Genomic DNA, 17,369 nt, shown 5'->3' with positions numbered 1-17,369 from the left:
ACAAGACCCAGCCCCCTCGCTTTACTCATCATCACCATCATCCCCCCAGCACCACCCCTTCAGCTAGTTCATCTGATAGCAGCCCGGTAGACCCACGTTAAATTTGCATGAGCTTGACAAGTTGCATTGAGGACAGACGGGAGTAGCTGGACTGCTGTGGTGTAAAATGGGAGCAGGTGAAACCTTAGACAGAACCATCAAGTACCAGGTTTACTCTCCTGCTTTTCCACGACTGATATTTACTATTTCTTCATTATTGAGTGACAAAAATCATCACTGAATGAAGCATGAAGCCCTGTCGCTCATAGACTGAGCAACAACACCATGCCTCTTACCATTTGACACCCACAGGCATCCCTGAAATGCTTATTTTGCCAGGAGGGCGAAGCTCATCATTCTCCAGAGTGAGTTTCCCTTTTTGCAGATAATCAAATATGCAGCATTTCAGGGAGACTTTAAAATTTAAACAGTAGAGCGGATGGTGTGGGCCTGAGCCGTAACGGTATGTTTTACTGCTGAGGGTGGTGCTGGTACTCCAGCTGTTTCTGCACTCCATAAATAAACTGAGGGCTCGCTCCCCAGTGGATGCTCCTTCAATAAATAAGGCGCTTTACACCAGAAACATCACAGCTCTATTACAGGAAACTGACAGGAACTGCCTACCTTCACTTTGGAGGTGCTGATTAGATACTACTTCAGAAATTAGATTGAACTGAGATGTGTGTACTTGCGCCTGTGATCTGAATAGCAGCATTACTGTTTATAAAACATGCTTTTGGTTGTTAACAAATTAATACAAATTTCATTAAATCAAATGCTTGAACAATTAATTCAAAGTTTTGAATTACAGGCAGTGAGGCGAGGGCATCACGTTGTGTTGAAAACTGGTGGGGACATAAGGGCACAGATCACCCGCTGGTACCCTATGTTCAAAAAGACGATACGAAAGCGCCCTCTTAGATGACCCTATGGTAGATGAAACATGATAAAGTGCCCTCTAGGCTGCTCTGTCAGTGCCCTCGTTGCACGCTGTAGCCCCATCGCATACAGCTATTGCCCTCAAACATCCTGAATCCACCACTGCTTCAACATATGTGATCTTAGACAATGTGATGTGCAAGAGGAAAAAGGGGGGAGGTATTAAAAACTACTTGAGCACGCTACACTGTAACCTATTGTTTGAATCCAGAAAATAAGACGCAATGATCTGGAAACCTTTTCTATTTAACTATCTAATCAGCCCTTTCATGGCTTTATTTGACAGGACAGCTTAGAGAGATGACTAGAGACAGGATGGGGGGGGGGGGGATGACATGCAGCGGGGGGCCACAGGTCGGCTTTGAACGCTGGGCTGCTGCGGCGAGGACACGGCCTCTGTGCACGGGGTGGACTCTCTACCAGCTGAGCTACCAGGGCACCCCCACATCTATTATCTGACGAACAAAAACAGTTCTCCTGCACATGTTGTTGTTTGTTGCTCACAGCCACAGCTGGTCTCAGAGAGGGGTTTTGGGTGCACCTTTTGGGTGCACCGATGGTTGATAAAACATGATTAAGATGTCAGACAAGGTGTTAATTGTAATAAAGTATTTCTAAATGTAATGTCTCAACATGACGCCAAGGATTGTCCCCTAGTCTTTCTATTTCTAAGTAAGTCGTGCCTACCATCTAGTGTCTGGAATGAGGAAGTGACACATCGTCGTTCTGCAGAGAGACACACACTGTATAATCATCAGTGATGAAATTAACTAAGTACATTGCTCACAGCACTGAGCTGTTGTAAGTAATATTTTGAGGTAGATGTATTCCCATTTTCGGCCTCTTCATACTTCCACCCCACTCTCTCTACTCTCCCTTCATGCACTGAAAGATACTCGTATGAACTTAGTTTTAAATGCAAATCCAAGTGAATGTATTTCCCTTAACCTGGTGCCTCAAACCTTCACACAGTAAACAGCATGAATCTGAGCTGTGTGCTTTCTTAAGGCACACGGGTCTGGTTCAGTCAGATTTCGTTAAAAGTGCAAAGAGGTCATCAGAGTTGTCCCACTAGTCTGGAAAATTGAAGGCTGCATGCTCCCATTCCCCTGATTTTAGTAATTATCTTTGCGGAGCAGGGCTTTGGTTCTTGTGAGCAACTCATGTGAGCCATAGTGCTGCTTTGGATGTGGGTCAGGATAATTTATAAATCAAATCACCAATCATCAAGAATTTTGTTTTTTTAAACTAAGCCCAGCGCTTTCTTGTTCTGGTTGCTGCCAGATTTCAGTGTCCTACAGTTATTAATGTCCACATTCTGGTTTCTGACACCAACAGTCAACATTGAAGAATTCACATCCAGCTCATCAGCATTGTCATTTTTGAACGCCTGTAAACATTGTCCCCTTTGAACACAGTCCACATTCACTAGAGGGAGTCCTTGAGCTGTGTCACTCCCACACTCATCAGTACATTACAGAATCCACCACCTCACTACAGTTAGCATGAATAATATGTGTGAGTGTCACCAGGCTGCTGCTGTATGTAAAAAAATTGACTTCAGATTTCAAACTGATATATTTTCGACTTTTGGCTCATTTCCCTCAATGTACATCTGGGATGTTAATTGTTAAAAATATGTTTATATGTATCAAATGTTAAATCTTAAATGCTAAATATGAATATTACATCTAATTATATATGTTAAATCTAAATGTTACATGTTACAGCTCTACAATGTTTAAGTTAAGCGTTTTGGTGACTTTTCAACGAGGCATCACTAAAGCGTCTGTTGGCTGTGTGGTCTTTATAATAACATATTTTCACAGTCTTATATTTCATTAGTTTTAAGTCATACTGCGACTTTCATGACTTGAAAAATTATTACTATTACTTTAAAGAGGTCATATTATGCTTTTGGGGTTTGTTATGTAGCTTTTTTGTCCATGTAAAAGGGAGTTACTCTCTCCGACAGAAAACTCTGCTCCTGCACTGCCTGAAACACCTGGTTTGGAGTCGAGCATTTACTTCCGCAAGTTATGTGTGTCACTATGTTATAGGCATTATATAAATATATATTTATATATGTATTATAAAATATATACACTCCAGTCAGTCAGCAGACATACAATGGCGACTGCCGCAGCAGCGTTATTTTAGATCACACTACCTTCGTCAGCATGGCCCACTCTACTCTGCCTCTGATTGGCTGCATCCTGCCCGTTAAGTAATGCGAGATGTATCAATCTGTGGCTAAAACAGAGCACTCAAGACACAGTGTGAAAAAGGGATGCTGCAGCAATATGAGAAAAACAATGTTTTTTGAAAATTAAAGTATGTAAACCTATTCTACTAGCACCCCCAAATAAAAGAACCTGAACCTGAAAATTAGCATAATATGACCGCTTTAATTATGGAAAAATGCGACTTTCTTGACTTTATACTTGTACTGTAAAAAACATTTGTCTCTCTCCATTCACTACCATACAAGGTTGTTTTTTTCAAAATAAGGTCTCATGAGGGAAACTATGAATTTAACAGGTGACCAAATCCTACATACTGCACCTTTAAAGGATCACTTCTGAGATAAACCACCCTCCTCATCAGTTAACAATCCCTTGCTTTGTTATTAACTGATATGAAAAGGCACTCAAAGTATCTTCTTAGTTCTGTATTTATTGTTGAAGTTGTGAAAAACTGGGTTAGTTAGTCAGTATTGAACGCACCACTCACACACGCGACGTTTTTGATGATTACTAGGCAACGGCGATGAAAAAAAAAAAACCGTCCGCGTGGAGCTGGCAGCAGTATAAAAGCTCCGTGTCCGGTTGATCGGTCTTCATAGTGATGGAGGTGAAACACACACACGTCAGGTGGGAGCTGACAGCAGGCAGCTCGTTGCGCAGCTCTCAGGTCAGCCGTTAGCTGCTCTCCGGCCACAGATGTGAGCGAGTTTGTTGAATCATGCGTGTTGACAGCAGCAGTGCTAGCTTTACACCACCGCGGTAGCTGCGATTTACGACCAGATGTCTGACATTGCCCGGGAATGGATGGACCGAGTTCACACGCTGTAAAAAACCGGGACTAACTGAAGAAGTCGGGCAGATTTCGGGGGGGATACGGCGCCGTAACGGACTTTGTTCACCGTGTGGTTGAACCCACATATTCTCCCCAACACTGTTTTTTTTGTTTGTTTTTGTTTTTAACGTTTCCTGGCACTCGACGACTGGCAGGATAATAATATAAATGATGAAGTTTAAGCCCAACCAGACCAGGACGTACGACGGAGAGGGGTTCAAGAGAAGAGCGGCGTGTTTGTGCTTCAAAAACGAAAAAGAGGACGAGGTAAGCGGCGTGTCGACGGCTCAAGTTGGTGGTTAAAGCGGTCGTCACTGGAGAAGGAGGGACGGCATTTACTAACACTTTAATTTCTGACAAAGCCCCAAGTTTTTGTGTAAAAACCCGTCGTACACATACACACATAACGCAGGCTGGGGTTGTGAGTGTTGTATTGTGTGTTCAGCTCACCAGCGCCTTTTTAATTGACGTGTTGGGCAGAGGCGAGCATAACTTGGCCCGAGATATTTTACCTACTAAACAACAGGGAGTCTTACAAGCTGGCACCCACTGTTAACACCCAGCAGGAGACCATCATTTTCATTTCCTGTCCAGGAGGAAAACTCATAATTCATAAGGACAAGGCTTTCCTCAATGTGTCCTGGCTTCAAGTCTTCATCTTTGACAGTCCTGCACACTCAATAATTTATTTGATTATATATTAATACCCTCATAAAACTTAGTGCCACCTCCTATATCAGCCTGTAAATACCTCCTGTCATTCAAAATAAATCCACTCACCAAGGTGGTGTCTGGTTTCTGACTTGGTTATTGTACAGAGTAATTTCCTTATCAACACATGTCGTTGTGATGACTAATCCTTGGGTCCTGCACTCCTGTTGCTGCTGCATTTCCTCCCAACATCCCATCTGCAATCATGTTTCTTGCTTGCTCTGAACTGTAGTGCAGCGAAATCTGTCTTGTTGCTTCATATTCAGTCTGTATTTCATGATGCATCATAGAGCAAAATGTGCAAAGGCAGGACATTGTTTGCACACACTTGCTTAAAAATATTGCCTTCAGATTGTATATAATTCTATGTTTGTTTTGTTTATGCCTTGACAAACTAAATAAACAAACTAACCTTAAAGGACAACAGTTTCATACTGTTTTACTTTAATGTTTGGCGGACCCTGCCACCTTTCTAGCTTCAGCCAGTCTTCTGGGGACCTTATTTTCCTCTGAGAACAGCTTGTTTATTCAGTTATGGAAAAAATACACATTTCTGAGTTTGTGTTGTTGCCTCATTAATATTGTAAATATTAAAATTATGAATTCAAACTTCTTCTCCAAAACTACATACTCTCCTTTTTAAATAAGACTTATTACATGAAACACTAATATCCAAGGCATATTGCCACCTCAGAGGGTATTGTGGGTAATGAGGAGGTGGGGGCACTGACATTACAAGTGAACAGATTTGAATGCAGCTAAAGATAAACTAAAAAATAAGTGGACATTTTGATTATACATGATTATGTTTTTCTTTGATGCTGATGAAATTAAGGGGATTTTGTAGTTAAGTTTTAAGGCTGAGTTAATATAAAGAAGTCAAACACTGGGGGTGGATGAGGAGCTGTCCTAGATCACAATGTGTCTGCCTAGTGACGGCAGCCCATCTCAGGACCACATGTGATAGGGGGAGTGGGGTCGCAGGGGCCTGGCTGGGGGCTGAGTGTTACACTGTGTGCTAAACACCAAGTGACCTATCAGCTGCAATTTATAGAAACAAGGTGCGTGCACTTTCTGTCCCCTGACAGATTTACTTTCCTGCTCCCCGTGCTCCCACCCTCTCTCTCTCTCTGCCCTGGTCATCTGTGACAGAGTGCTGACATCTGCTCAAAGTCACGTTGATTATTGTTGATTGTGCTGGAAGTTGATGAACCGGTCTCATATAGCTTGGCTTGTATGTCATCCTCACTGCTTTGCTTTGATTGCATGTGTCACCCTTTATGTGGTAAGCTATCCGTCCAGTCTGCATGCCTGTTTTACAGTCACTTCCTCAACATGTCAGCTGGAGACCAGGAGGCAGAAAAATACTAGGCAGGATGACTTCACACTGGTTGTAGAAACATAATGTCATCTGCCCATACGATGCCCATGCTCTGATTATTCTGCGTGTAATCACAATTTCTGTAACTGGCATATAAAATTGCTTTAAGTAATAATCTGGTGAATTAGTCTTACATAGGGCTGCAACCAACTATTATTTTCATTGTCGAGAAATCTGTCAATTATTTTCTTCAAAAATCAATTAGTTGTTTGGTTTGTAAAATGTCAAAAAATTGTGAAAAAAACGAAATTCAAACTTACACTGAAAGCTTCATGAGGGACAGTACCAGCAGTAATGCTTCGGTAATGTGTATTGGTTTGCATTATAACATCATTGTAAATTCAAATTATTATTAATTATTATTTTCTATTCAAATACTTCTGTTTTTGCTTTAACTTCTTGCCACATGATACGGTCTCTAGCTTAGCATGAGTATAATATCTGTCGACAGTATGTCAGCTGGACTGTGATCAGGTGTTGATCACCTGTAAAGCTGATGTGGACACTCAAAGCTCTTCCTCACTCTGGGCGCTCTCTCACTGAGGTGTGTGCAGCCTGTTGGGGTCATTAACCTCCTCTGCTGAGCTCTTTTGTTGTCATACTGAAAGGCAACTGCTGATCCAGTGGTTTTAGAGCGCAGGCCTACGTGTTTCGCACGGCGTTTGTGTGAAATTGCGCATGCATGTGTGTGTGTTGTGTGCATTTGTGTCAGTGAGACAGCTGCCAGTGTTTCCGCAGCCTGCAGGGCCCTGCACAGATAGTTTATGGGGCAGAGATTCAAATGAGACTCGTCTCTGTTCTCATCCTCTGCGGCTATTAATTTGCCACCTCATTATCAGTCATGACGCAGCAAAGTCTTCACACCACATTAATGTGACGTACAGTTTTGTGCCCCTTTAAGACATTAAATAAATCAGTACGGTGCCTTTTATTCCTAATCAGTTTAGATCACTTTGTAAAACTTGTAATGGAGGTGAATACTTTATGTTGGCTGGAGCCAATTAAATATGTAGACGTCTGCTTCATTACTGATTTAAAGGAGACCCATTCTGCTTTTTCATTTTCTTCCTTTTCTTCAGTGTGTTACAGAGGTTCTTGTGCATGTAAATGGTTTTGAAAGTTTAAAAGTCATCACCAACAAAAGCTCCTCTCTCCCACTGAAAACACTGTTCCTGAAACGCCTCGTCAGTAGTCGCGCCTTCAGTTATGTGACGTCACACTACAATATAGTCACACATTTGCATGATTTATGCCTATATTTACAGTAGAAGTGAAGCAAACTGGAATCTTAAAACACGACAGCCGACCGGAGGCATGGTGAGTGGTGCTGGCTCAGGCGTGTGTGAGCTGACCAATCCCAGCAAACTGGGCATTCCGGGAGGCGGGCCTTAAAGAGGCAGGAGCTAAAACAGAGCAGACAGAGGGGGAATACAGCGCTGCAGCACTGGATAGTAGGAGAAAACTGATGTGTTTTTGAGCATTACAGCTTATAAACCTATTCTAGTAGCAACCCAATATAAAATTCTGAAGTTGAAAATGAGCACGCTCTCCTTTTTAAATGTGAAATCAAACTAGGAAGATGTACCATTCGTTTTCATCCTTTGGCTTCTGTATATTTTTTATATAATTGTCTATAGTTGAGTGATTATTATTATTTTTGATAATTTGAGCAACTTCAGTTCGTGTCTTCCTAATTTTAGAATGGCACTATAAAGAGTAGGCGCAGTGACCAGTGAAAGATCAAGCTCTGCAGGATTTAGTGAGTAAGCCAGATTCAGTTTACTGATGTTACATGACAGGAAAATCACAAAAACCCACTAAGTGGGCCTGGTATCCATACATAAATATTGACAGAGATGCCTGTGTTAAGGATTTGCCATCGTCTCCAGAGAGTGCAAGGACAGACACAGAGAAAGAGTTTGTCACACCCATATGCATTAAATTGTTTGCACAAATGATCCAAAGCATGTTTACAGATGAACAGGTTCTCTTTGTGAGTGTATAATGTGCTGATTCATGTTGAAGTTTATGTCCGAATAAGCTCAGTTAGCAGTGAGACTGTTAAAATAATGTTTATGAGTCCTGAGATTTCTTGTGGGTTTTAATCTTTATCTTGACCTGCTTACAGCATGAGTTACAGCCAAGGGTCACACAGTATGAAGTTTCAGTCATCACAGTCATTTTTGTTGCAATTGAGAACAGCCTTGACAGCAGTGAAGATGTTTTCATTAGTGCTCTTCACAAATCTTCTGCCATGCTTCCACTATCAAGTCTCAGCAGGCATGCAGACGCCTCTAATTGGGAAACCTTTTCTGGGACAGTTGTGTTTGCCCGCAGTGTGTAATGTGCAAATAGCTGATTTCCGATGCTGGTTTTAACCTAATCTTTGCTTTCAAGAGAGCTGTTATAGGAGAATGTAGAGGCTGCACATGTCTTGTAGAGTTCAGAAAGCATTCACACGTGAACTTAATGTGGGTCAGTGTGATGCCAGATAGGGTTTAAGGTCAAGCGACTGCTTCTCCTGAGGGGCACCCTGTTAAAAAAAGACCAAACTACATGCATTTTAGGTCAGTTAAAGATAGTGCAAGGCTTCAGTTGGATTATTTTAAGACTAGACTGACGATTCGTCATCTTTTTTGTCATGTTTAAGGCTTCTCAAGCTTTTAATGTTTTATTCTTTTCCATTTAGAAAAAAAAAAGTATTTGTTTATTATATTTTTACGCTAATGATGGCTGAAATACAGCACTGCAATGTTGCAACGTGCGGACTGTTTTTTAGAGTTTAAAAAAAAAATAAAAAATTAATCTAAATTTGAGTGTCTGCCTTAAAGCGTAAATGGCCAACTTTTGGCACTGCGTTAGCAACATGGTTTCTGCTAGCAGCCTGGCTGCTATCCAAAGCAAAAAACAACCATAAGAATCCAAATTTGACAATAAACTCCAATCTCAGTGCTATGAAAAGGCAGAGGGAAACTTGTTTGTGTTGTTAATGGGCAGGTTTTGTTACTTACGGATGCCAGTTCTAAACTGTCTTATGTCCTGCTGGTGAGGGAAAACACATACTGACCTCACCTTCTTTGCCTCCTCCATCAGCGGAGGTCTTCGTCTTTTGCAGTGTAGTGTTTCCAGTTATTCCAGTTGTCCTACCGTTACCTGGGGACAGCGACCGGGGAAAACAATGCCTCCTGTTTTGGTTGCCCAATGGTGGATCACCTCCTTTACGCCGAAATGCTGCCTTCATTTTTGCATTAATAATCGAGCAGGTGGAAAAGCATGGTGAAAGCGAGGTTCATAGGAGACCAATCTAGATGCAGATGGTGTCATTTTTCTACAGCCATTATACAGTGCAATCAATATTTACTTCAGAATGACAAGTAGTAGAGCAGGAAAGTGAGTTTTTGTGTTTTTCATGTGTATAAGTTAGTGTTTTAATGCAACATTGAACACCAGGCTGACTCTCTGTCACTTTTAAATTATGTGGCAAAGTGTGTCATGCTCAGCAGCTCAGTCCACACCACGCTCATAGTGCATTAAGGAAACGCACTGAATGACTGACATGACATGCGAGACGTTCGATACACATCCTGCCACCACCAGACACCTATAGTGGTGAGGGACACTAAACTTGGGCATGCCGTTTGCGTGTTTTATGGCACCCTGAGCTCAGTAGCAGTGACCTGAGGAAAGCCTTTCTTCTTGAAGGTGATACTGGTGAGCAGCAGTCGACATCCGGACCAGTGGATCGTGCCAGGAGGTGGAATGGAGCCAGAGGAGGAGCCGTGTGGAGCCGCCATCAGGGAGGTGTACGAAGAGGTGAGCTCATCCACTGAAAAAATAAAGACAACACTCACAGTGACACATCATGTATCTGTTCTTCTATATTTTGTGGTTGTGGTTGGCCATTTGGCATGCTGTATGTAGTCACTTCAATTTGTGCTAGTACAATGTGAAAATAAACTTTCAGAAACTTGGAATTGTATTGTTGTTAATGGGGTCAAAGTTGTAACGCTAACGATAATGCAGGTTACAGGTGGACTCGGCTGGTTGTGGGAATTTCCAGCCTGTGAGTTGTGAGAGTCAGCTGATTGTCAGCATTACTTTCACAAGGTCTGCTGTCATAAAATGAAAGGGGAAGATAAACAAAAAGCAAACATGAACATTGGGAAAAGGACACTGTGAACTAGGTCACTTCACCGGTCCAAAAGGTCTGTGGTTTGGAAGCCAACTCCCCAAGACATGAATATGAAAAAACAGTTTTTAAAACCCAGACTCAGGCCTGTATTGGCCTGGATAGAAGTATTTGGCAAAAATCCATAAATGTCCAGTTAATTGTTCTGTGCTTCAGTAAAGGGGGCTGCTGGTAGTTGGCCAAAGTGTTCGGCGTGGAGTGAGCTGTAAGCTTCTGCCTTGGATAGTAGTGGTGCTGATAGCTTAGAAGTATGGCAGTGACATTTGGGAAGGGTTTCCAGTTACCCACATCCTGTGCCTCCCAGACCAGACATGTATCTCAATGTGGATGAGCTGCAAACTAACTACTGTGGCCAGCTAAGGATTCAAAACAATGTGGATACAGCAATCGTCTCTGTCTGTTCAGCGTTTCAAGATGTTCTTACTGATCCAGGTGGATCTGAAATGAAGTCTGAATTAGCTAATTATACATGTATCCGCTGTCTTGAAGCATGCTCCACAAGCTGCCTAACTTTATTGACACACTCTAATATAGTGGTTCCTTTTTTGTGAGAGAAAAGGTTGGGATCGAGCGAGCACTCTCTTCTATCTCAATATTAACCGCGTTGACGAGGTTCAACTATCCAGAATATCACAAGGAAAAGCAAATGTCTGAAAATGACAGCACATTTTTTAAGCAGGTCTCTTTTTTTCTTACTCTCCACCTCTCCAGTCACTTCAAAACCTAATTTTAGAATTTCTCATGGGGGTCCTGACCCCCCAGGCTTTAAAACCACTGCTCTAGGATATATGTCAGTTTCCACAGCTGAGTGCAGTGGCCGCAAAAATCTGTCGCAAAGTGTGCATAAGCAGAAATGGATCTCGACTCGTGCACTGTACTTGTGTGAAGCCCCTCTGTGTCATCATGCTGTCACTCAGACTATGTTTAGGCTTACCTGGTCATCCCTGCCATGCTGTCTCACTGGCACGTGGCCATGCTAGGATGGTGCTAAGCCACAGGGTTTCCTGACGTGAGTGAGACAAATGTTTTACTGAGAACGTGGACACACATTAAAACGGGGACAAGCTGTTCCTACTACCAGGTCACGTGTTCTTGCTGTGATGCAGCTGTATGAAAACATTGCACAGCGAGTGTTTCATTTAGATTTGTTGGTGTCAGCAGGTTTCAATGAACTTAATTTAAAAAAACACTGTGGTCACTCAAATGTAAATGTCTAAAATGGGTCCTGATTGTTTTTTCTTCATTTGTGTGCAGGCTGGTGTGAAGGGGAAGCTTGGCAGACTACTCGGGATATTTGAGGTACGTTGTCAAACTGTCATGGAAAATTGTAATAAATTCTCACTTGGCATACACGACATTATATTACGCTGTTAAAACCCTGTATCAGCTTAGCTGGTAAGCCTGCTATCATGCATAGGATACCTTGGCAGGTATGCCTCATGTCTCTGTGCCAGTCCTCCGTCAGCTAGAGCGTTAAGTTGTTGTGTTTTATGTAGTGCCTACAAAGAAACAGTGCAGCTAATCACAGTAAATATAAGCTTTACATGCATTGCACCGATACGGTTTGGTGCAATTACATAATGTAATGTCTTCATCCAAACCTTTGCAGCACAATCAAGACAGAAAGCACAGGACGTACGTCTACACCCTCATAGTGACGGAGACACTGGAAGACTGGGAGGAATCTGTCAACATCGGTATGCCTCCAAGTTTCACTTGGTTATCATATGACTGACTGACGGCCTTGACGCACACACAGAAAAAAGTCTTTTGCAACAAGTACATCTTGTTCCAGTGGTTTATTGAACTAATTTAATTCTATTTTGAAGGGGTTTTGGTCCTTTTTGTCACATAAGACTAGACAATTTTCACTACTTAGTAAGTAATTAGGGCCCCTCAACCTACTGCACCTTGACAAATTGAAGATGCCACCACAGTTTCTGTTTGCATTCAGTGTAAACAGAACAGTGTACACAAAATGCGGTGTGTGTATCCTTGAGGTCTAAGAAATGTGAGCTTTGCTAATAAAAGACTTGCAGAGCCATTTTTTGAAAGTATAAGACACACAAAAAAAATCTTTTAAGTGAGCATTTCTCTTTCCACCTGACAGGTGTGGCACATCAAGCTACTGATTAAAGAGAATAATTATTACACAGGTGTGCCGTGGGCTTATCAAAACGATAGGCCACTCTAAAATGTATCACACAACACAATACCGCAGATGTTGCGATTGGCATGCCGACGGCAGGAATGCCCATGAGAGCCGTTACCTGTGAATTGAATAAAATATTAAATCAGCATCTTGATATGCCACACCTGTCAGGAGGATGGATAACCTTGGCAAATGAGAAGTGCTGACTAACACAGATCACAGATTTGTTCTCAAAAAATCTAGAGAAATGAGCCTGTTGTGCACACAGAAACAGTGAAATATTTACATGCATGTTTGCAGTAGCTTGAAGTCTTCCTCTTCTGTGCCTTTGTTGGTTCATCACCAAAGCGTTCCTTTGAATGTTGCAACCACCAATTTTCACTGCAGATATTTTGGACTTGTCAAAACAGGAAAAGCACGTTTGTCACCAATAATGTTAACGATGGCGCCATTAAGTATTGTTAAGTGTCCTAGTGAGCCACGTCATTGAGCATGTTCAACATGCTCTCGAACTGGCTCCCCTAAATGGATTGCTGCCATCCTTAGCCAAAAGTCAAAATGTCTGCCTTGAAATAGTTTATTACCGATTGTAGACTAGCATAAAACTGGCGACAGAATGTGAATTTGGTTGTCTGCATGCTCTGTGTGTCCTCTTGATGTGAATGAGACAAACTGTATAAATATATAAATCATATCCGTACACAGATCGTGAAGTGATGTTGCTGTTTTTCTTGAGGGTACAAAAAGTCCTATGTAGATCACAGGTCAGAAGGTCCAGTTGCTGTCAAGACCATAAACGGAAACTATTGAGACAGACTGTTGGGGGGCCTCCAGTCATCACTCTGTAAACTGAGAAACTGGGACACATACCTGTGGATGAGGTCAATGCACCTGATCTACAGTGTTTATGGTCCTAAAATGTCGCAACAATTTGCCATACATGCATGTCCCATTTCTTTGACAGTGTTCCACTTAAAAACGACTAAGATGATTGGTCGATTAATTGATTAATCGATAGACATGAAACTGATGTGCAGCTGGTTTTGATTCTCCATTAATCGTTTCATTTTTCTCAAATGCAAACTTCCTTTGGTTCCAGCTGCTCAACTTTGAGGAACTTGTTCTCTTGTTTGTTTTATTTAATAGAAAACTGAACTTACATATTTTGGACTGTTTGGTTGGGCAAAACAAGTTTACAGTGATGTTTTCTCTCATCACTGTAAACTTTCTAATGTTGCTGTATGTGGACTATGATTAGGCATGTGATCACGATTTGGTATTTTAAATCTAATACTTTTCTGGGGACTTAATGATTAATTAAACTATTTCTAACTAGGTTGCAATAATTGTCGTGATAATTTACTCCCCTCACCCACAGGAATAGTTCAGCCTGTTCACAAGGGGGAGGAATGTTTGCTGTCCCCAGTTGTTTTCCAGTTATCATCGCTCACCACAGCCCCCTCCTCACTCGTCCTCTCTCGTCCCACACGAGGGCTGCGACTGAGCGGAAAGAGCTCGGCACTACTTGTCTAATTCACTCGCCTCCCGCTGCTGAAAGGCCAGAGGTTGTGTACTTCAGGGTGTCAACATAAAGTCTCACAACACGCTCTCATAATCACTGGCCACGCCCAAGTACTTTACCAAAATGCTGTTGGGAATTGAATTGAGGAGATGATGGATTTGAAGTAAAGTATAAATAAGTACAAGCTGATGGTTTACTGGACAGATCGTTTTTGTGGAAGGTGCTTTTCTTAGGAAGGTTTGGTGACATGAGAGCTTCATAAACATGAAGTGAAGTAGGTCAGGAATGTCCATTCCCACTCTGCTTTTAGTGCTGCAGCTTTAGTTTATTCTTGAGCATGTTGTATAATATTGTGGTTGAGCAGTTTTAAGTTATTTTGCTCATTGAGCAACTTTACTCACTGCTCAATCATGTTAGTCAGTTTGTGATGTACTGTTAAGTCCACTTGGCTGTTGGCCTCAAACGGGACTCAAACCTTAGTTACCTGGGTGAAAGCCAGCCACACTGCCTTGCCTCACCTTTCTGTTTCTCTCTACCAGCAGTGTTATCTGCTTTCTTCGTGTGTTTTTATAAAGTTGGCAAAAAGATTCAGCTTGTGTTTAGGATAATTTCATCTGCAATGCCGTTGTCAAAACAACGTGAGCTGTGTGTGGAGGAAGCTTGTTGTTAAATATGTAACCAATCACAACAATCAGGTGCACTTACAAGTTTATATCTTTAGTATCTATTGTCAGTAGGCAGGAGGGGACGAGCGGGGGCAGATTGTCCGGGAGTCAATCGATCGCAGATGGCGTCGTTCTCTCAGACATCAAAAAAGTACAAAATGCTAAAATGGGTTGGCAAATATGCTTGGCTGGGCCCTAAAATACCTTGCGCACCGCCAAAGTAACATCTATGTGTGGGAAACACTGCTGCATCTTCATACAGGCATGTATGCCAGACAGTCACCCTCACACACTGACCTCTAGTGGTTTGGCAGGTCCATTACACACTTTGGTATTTGAGTGGGCTGTTTCATCAGCAGAAAAGAGGCCTACTTAAAGGGCTTTGATCAACGTACTTGCTGGATTGTCAGCAGCTTCTGAAACCTCTCGTCCCACGTCTTTCCGACATCTACATTTCTCATTTTGTGTAACTTTCCATCGCTGTCTCAAAAGCAGGTTACAGGGTTAGTCCAGACAACTGCCAACATGTTAAGTGTTATCCCCAATTGCAACACCAACATTTACCTGTTGATCAGTGTTAGCCAACCTTTCCTTTTCTTGAATGTTTCCACAGGGAGAAAGAGGAAGTGGTTCAAAGTTGACGAAGCCATCAGAGTCCTGCAGAGCCACAGACCTGTCCATGCAGAGTACCTACGCAGGCTCACAAACACCTGTAACCCCACCTGCAGTCCCGTGTGCAGCCCGACTAACGGCAACACCCCGAGCTCCCAAGTGATGGACAACAACACACCTCACTATGTTGTTTGCTCCACACAGGGCTCACATCTGGTCAACAGATAGGACCTTCAACAGCAGCGAGCAGCTCTTCTAACAGGACACCAGGATGGACATATCTGGAAAAGACTTCTGCATTGATTGCATTACTAACGCAGCCTCTTAATATGTACAGTACGGACTTCCTTGAAGTTGATTTGACACTGGTTCCAAGTGGGCTTGAAGAGTGCCAAAATGTTATCCAAGTGTATTTAAGATTTTATATGGATATTTTTTAACAACCATCACCAGCTAAATAGAGCAAATGTGTAAAGCAACGTGAAGGTCCTTTTTAGTCCTACATGCTGAATATTTGAGTAGCAGTGCACCGCGCTTTTGGGTGGTTTCCTGGAAGCCAGTACTGGGAAGCGTTTGCTCTCAAAGGAAGTCATATCCCCACAGTGACTCAGTGCCAAATAATGCCCTTCTGCAAACCGTTCTGAAGACGAGTAGCTTCATTTGTGTGGATATTTGATTACAATTCAGTTTTTGTGAATTATCATGACGCTTTCTGGGAGTAAAACTAATGTGACCTCCGTGTAGCTCAAGTCCTGTGAGGTATTTTGCCTCGAGGGAGCTGAGGGGCAAAGTCTGTTTAGATTCAAGTGTGAGCAACATTGCTCCTCCTGTAATTACTACCTTTAAAAGTACACAGTACAGTATCATCTCTGATCACTGGTAACACAGTAATAAAGATGAGATGAACATCTGCACACTGGAATGGAGTTTTAAATAGTCCTTCCTCACACATCCTTACATTTGTACATATATTTAATGCTGTCAGGCTGAACAAATTTCAGTATATTGGCACAGTTCAATAAATATCAGCTTTTGTATCGCGGAACAAAACTTTCAAATGTGCCAAAGAAAGAGCGCATTCAACACTACGAACAGACTGTATCATACAGAAACAATACATATCTTCCTAAAAAACTATTATTAATATTAAGCGTGTTGGACAAATGTCAAGTAGTGTTAAAGGAGCAATATGTAAGAACTTTAGTTGAAAACAAGAGATGAGATGACCTCTGTAATGCAGAGATACCTGCTGAAGTTAGCATGCTAACCATCCAGCCCCGGCTCCTCCAGCTCCAAGCACCCAGTCTGGACCACTAGCTTGAAGGCTAACTGAGCTAACGGCAGCTGCAGATAGCAGTTAGCGGTCACTCTGGTGATATGCTGCCCCCTGTTTCGTTTTGAGTTTGAATTCGACAGGTGGCCAATTCTTACATATTGCACTTTTAACGTCTGAGAAGACAATAAGGAGGCCTTGGTTCTTCGAGAATTTACAATGTGTTTTAAGTGCCTTCACAATCACAACAGTAAATTGTGTTTATTTTCTAGACACTGTGCACCTTACTGACTGGAGGAAGTACAATCTGCCTTACACACTGTCAAAACCAGACCCTTACTGTTCTCAGCTGTTAGATTCAAACAAAAAGGATGTTGAAGGAAAATACGGATCGTTGTTACAACTGAATGTACATTATTTAGTATGCATTGACTAAATGTATTTATTTGTGTTTCATAGGGGATCACCCCTCCCCATCACGTACAGGAAACTATTACAGGAAGCCATGGTCAGTGTGTAGACCAGACTTTTCTTTTTGTCAACATCCCAGAGGAAGCTAATTATGTGATAAATTCAGTTTATTGGCCATCATTAGCCCTTGTTCTTAAGGAGCATGGGGAATTGATTATTATGATTAACCCTTTTTCTTTTTTCTATGTGTGCATGTGTGACTGGAATACTCTGCTGTGCACCATCATGTTGTGTGTGTGTATATAAAACATCAAAATAAAAATGTATCGATCATCCACAGTGCCACGTTTTAATCAGAGAGACGGTGTTTATACTCTTGAATGTAGCCAGGCTGTGT

The 17,369-nt window shown here is 42.0% G+C and overlaps 1 protein-coding gene across 4 annotated transcripts; it reads left to right on the top strand.

Annotated features, from left to right (window-relative positions):
- The first annotated feature begins 3,754 nt into the window (after nt 1–3,754).
- Nucleotides 3,755–17,307, top strand: nudt4a (nudix (nucleoside diphosphate linked moiety X)-type motif 4a). 4 transcript variants are annotated; one of them, XM_084363900.1, is made up of 5 exons: nt 3,755–3,831; nt 9,851–9,961; nt 11,592–11,636; nt 11,947–12,034; nt 15,290–17,307. In XM_084363900.1, the coding sequence occupies exons 1-5, from the start codon at nt 3,826–3,828 to the stop codon at nt 15,514–15,516; spliced, it is 477 nt and encodes a 158-aa protein (XP_084220026.1). In that variant the 5' UTR covers nt 3,755–3,825; the 3' UTR covers nt 15,517–17,307. The 4 variants fall into 4 exon arrangements, with proteins under 4 accessions (XP_084220026.1, XP_084220025.1, XP_084220027.1 ...); XM_084363899.1 differs by having other exon boundaries at nt 3,755–3,891; XM_084363898.1 differs by having other exon boundaries at nt 3,790–4,323.
- The last annotated feature ends 62 nt before the right edge of the window (nt 17,308–17,369 follow it).

The sequence above is a fragment of the Pagrus pagrus genome (genome assembly GCF_965226575.1).
Source record: "Pagrus pagrus genome assembly, chromosome: 10".
Lineage (NCBI taxonomy): Eukaryota > Metazoa > Chordata > Actinopteri > Spariformes > Sparidae > Pagrus > Pagrus pagrus.
Note: the sequence above shows the minus strand (reverse complement) of the source record. Positions and strands in the feature narration are given on the sequence as shown.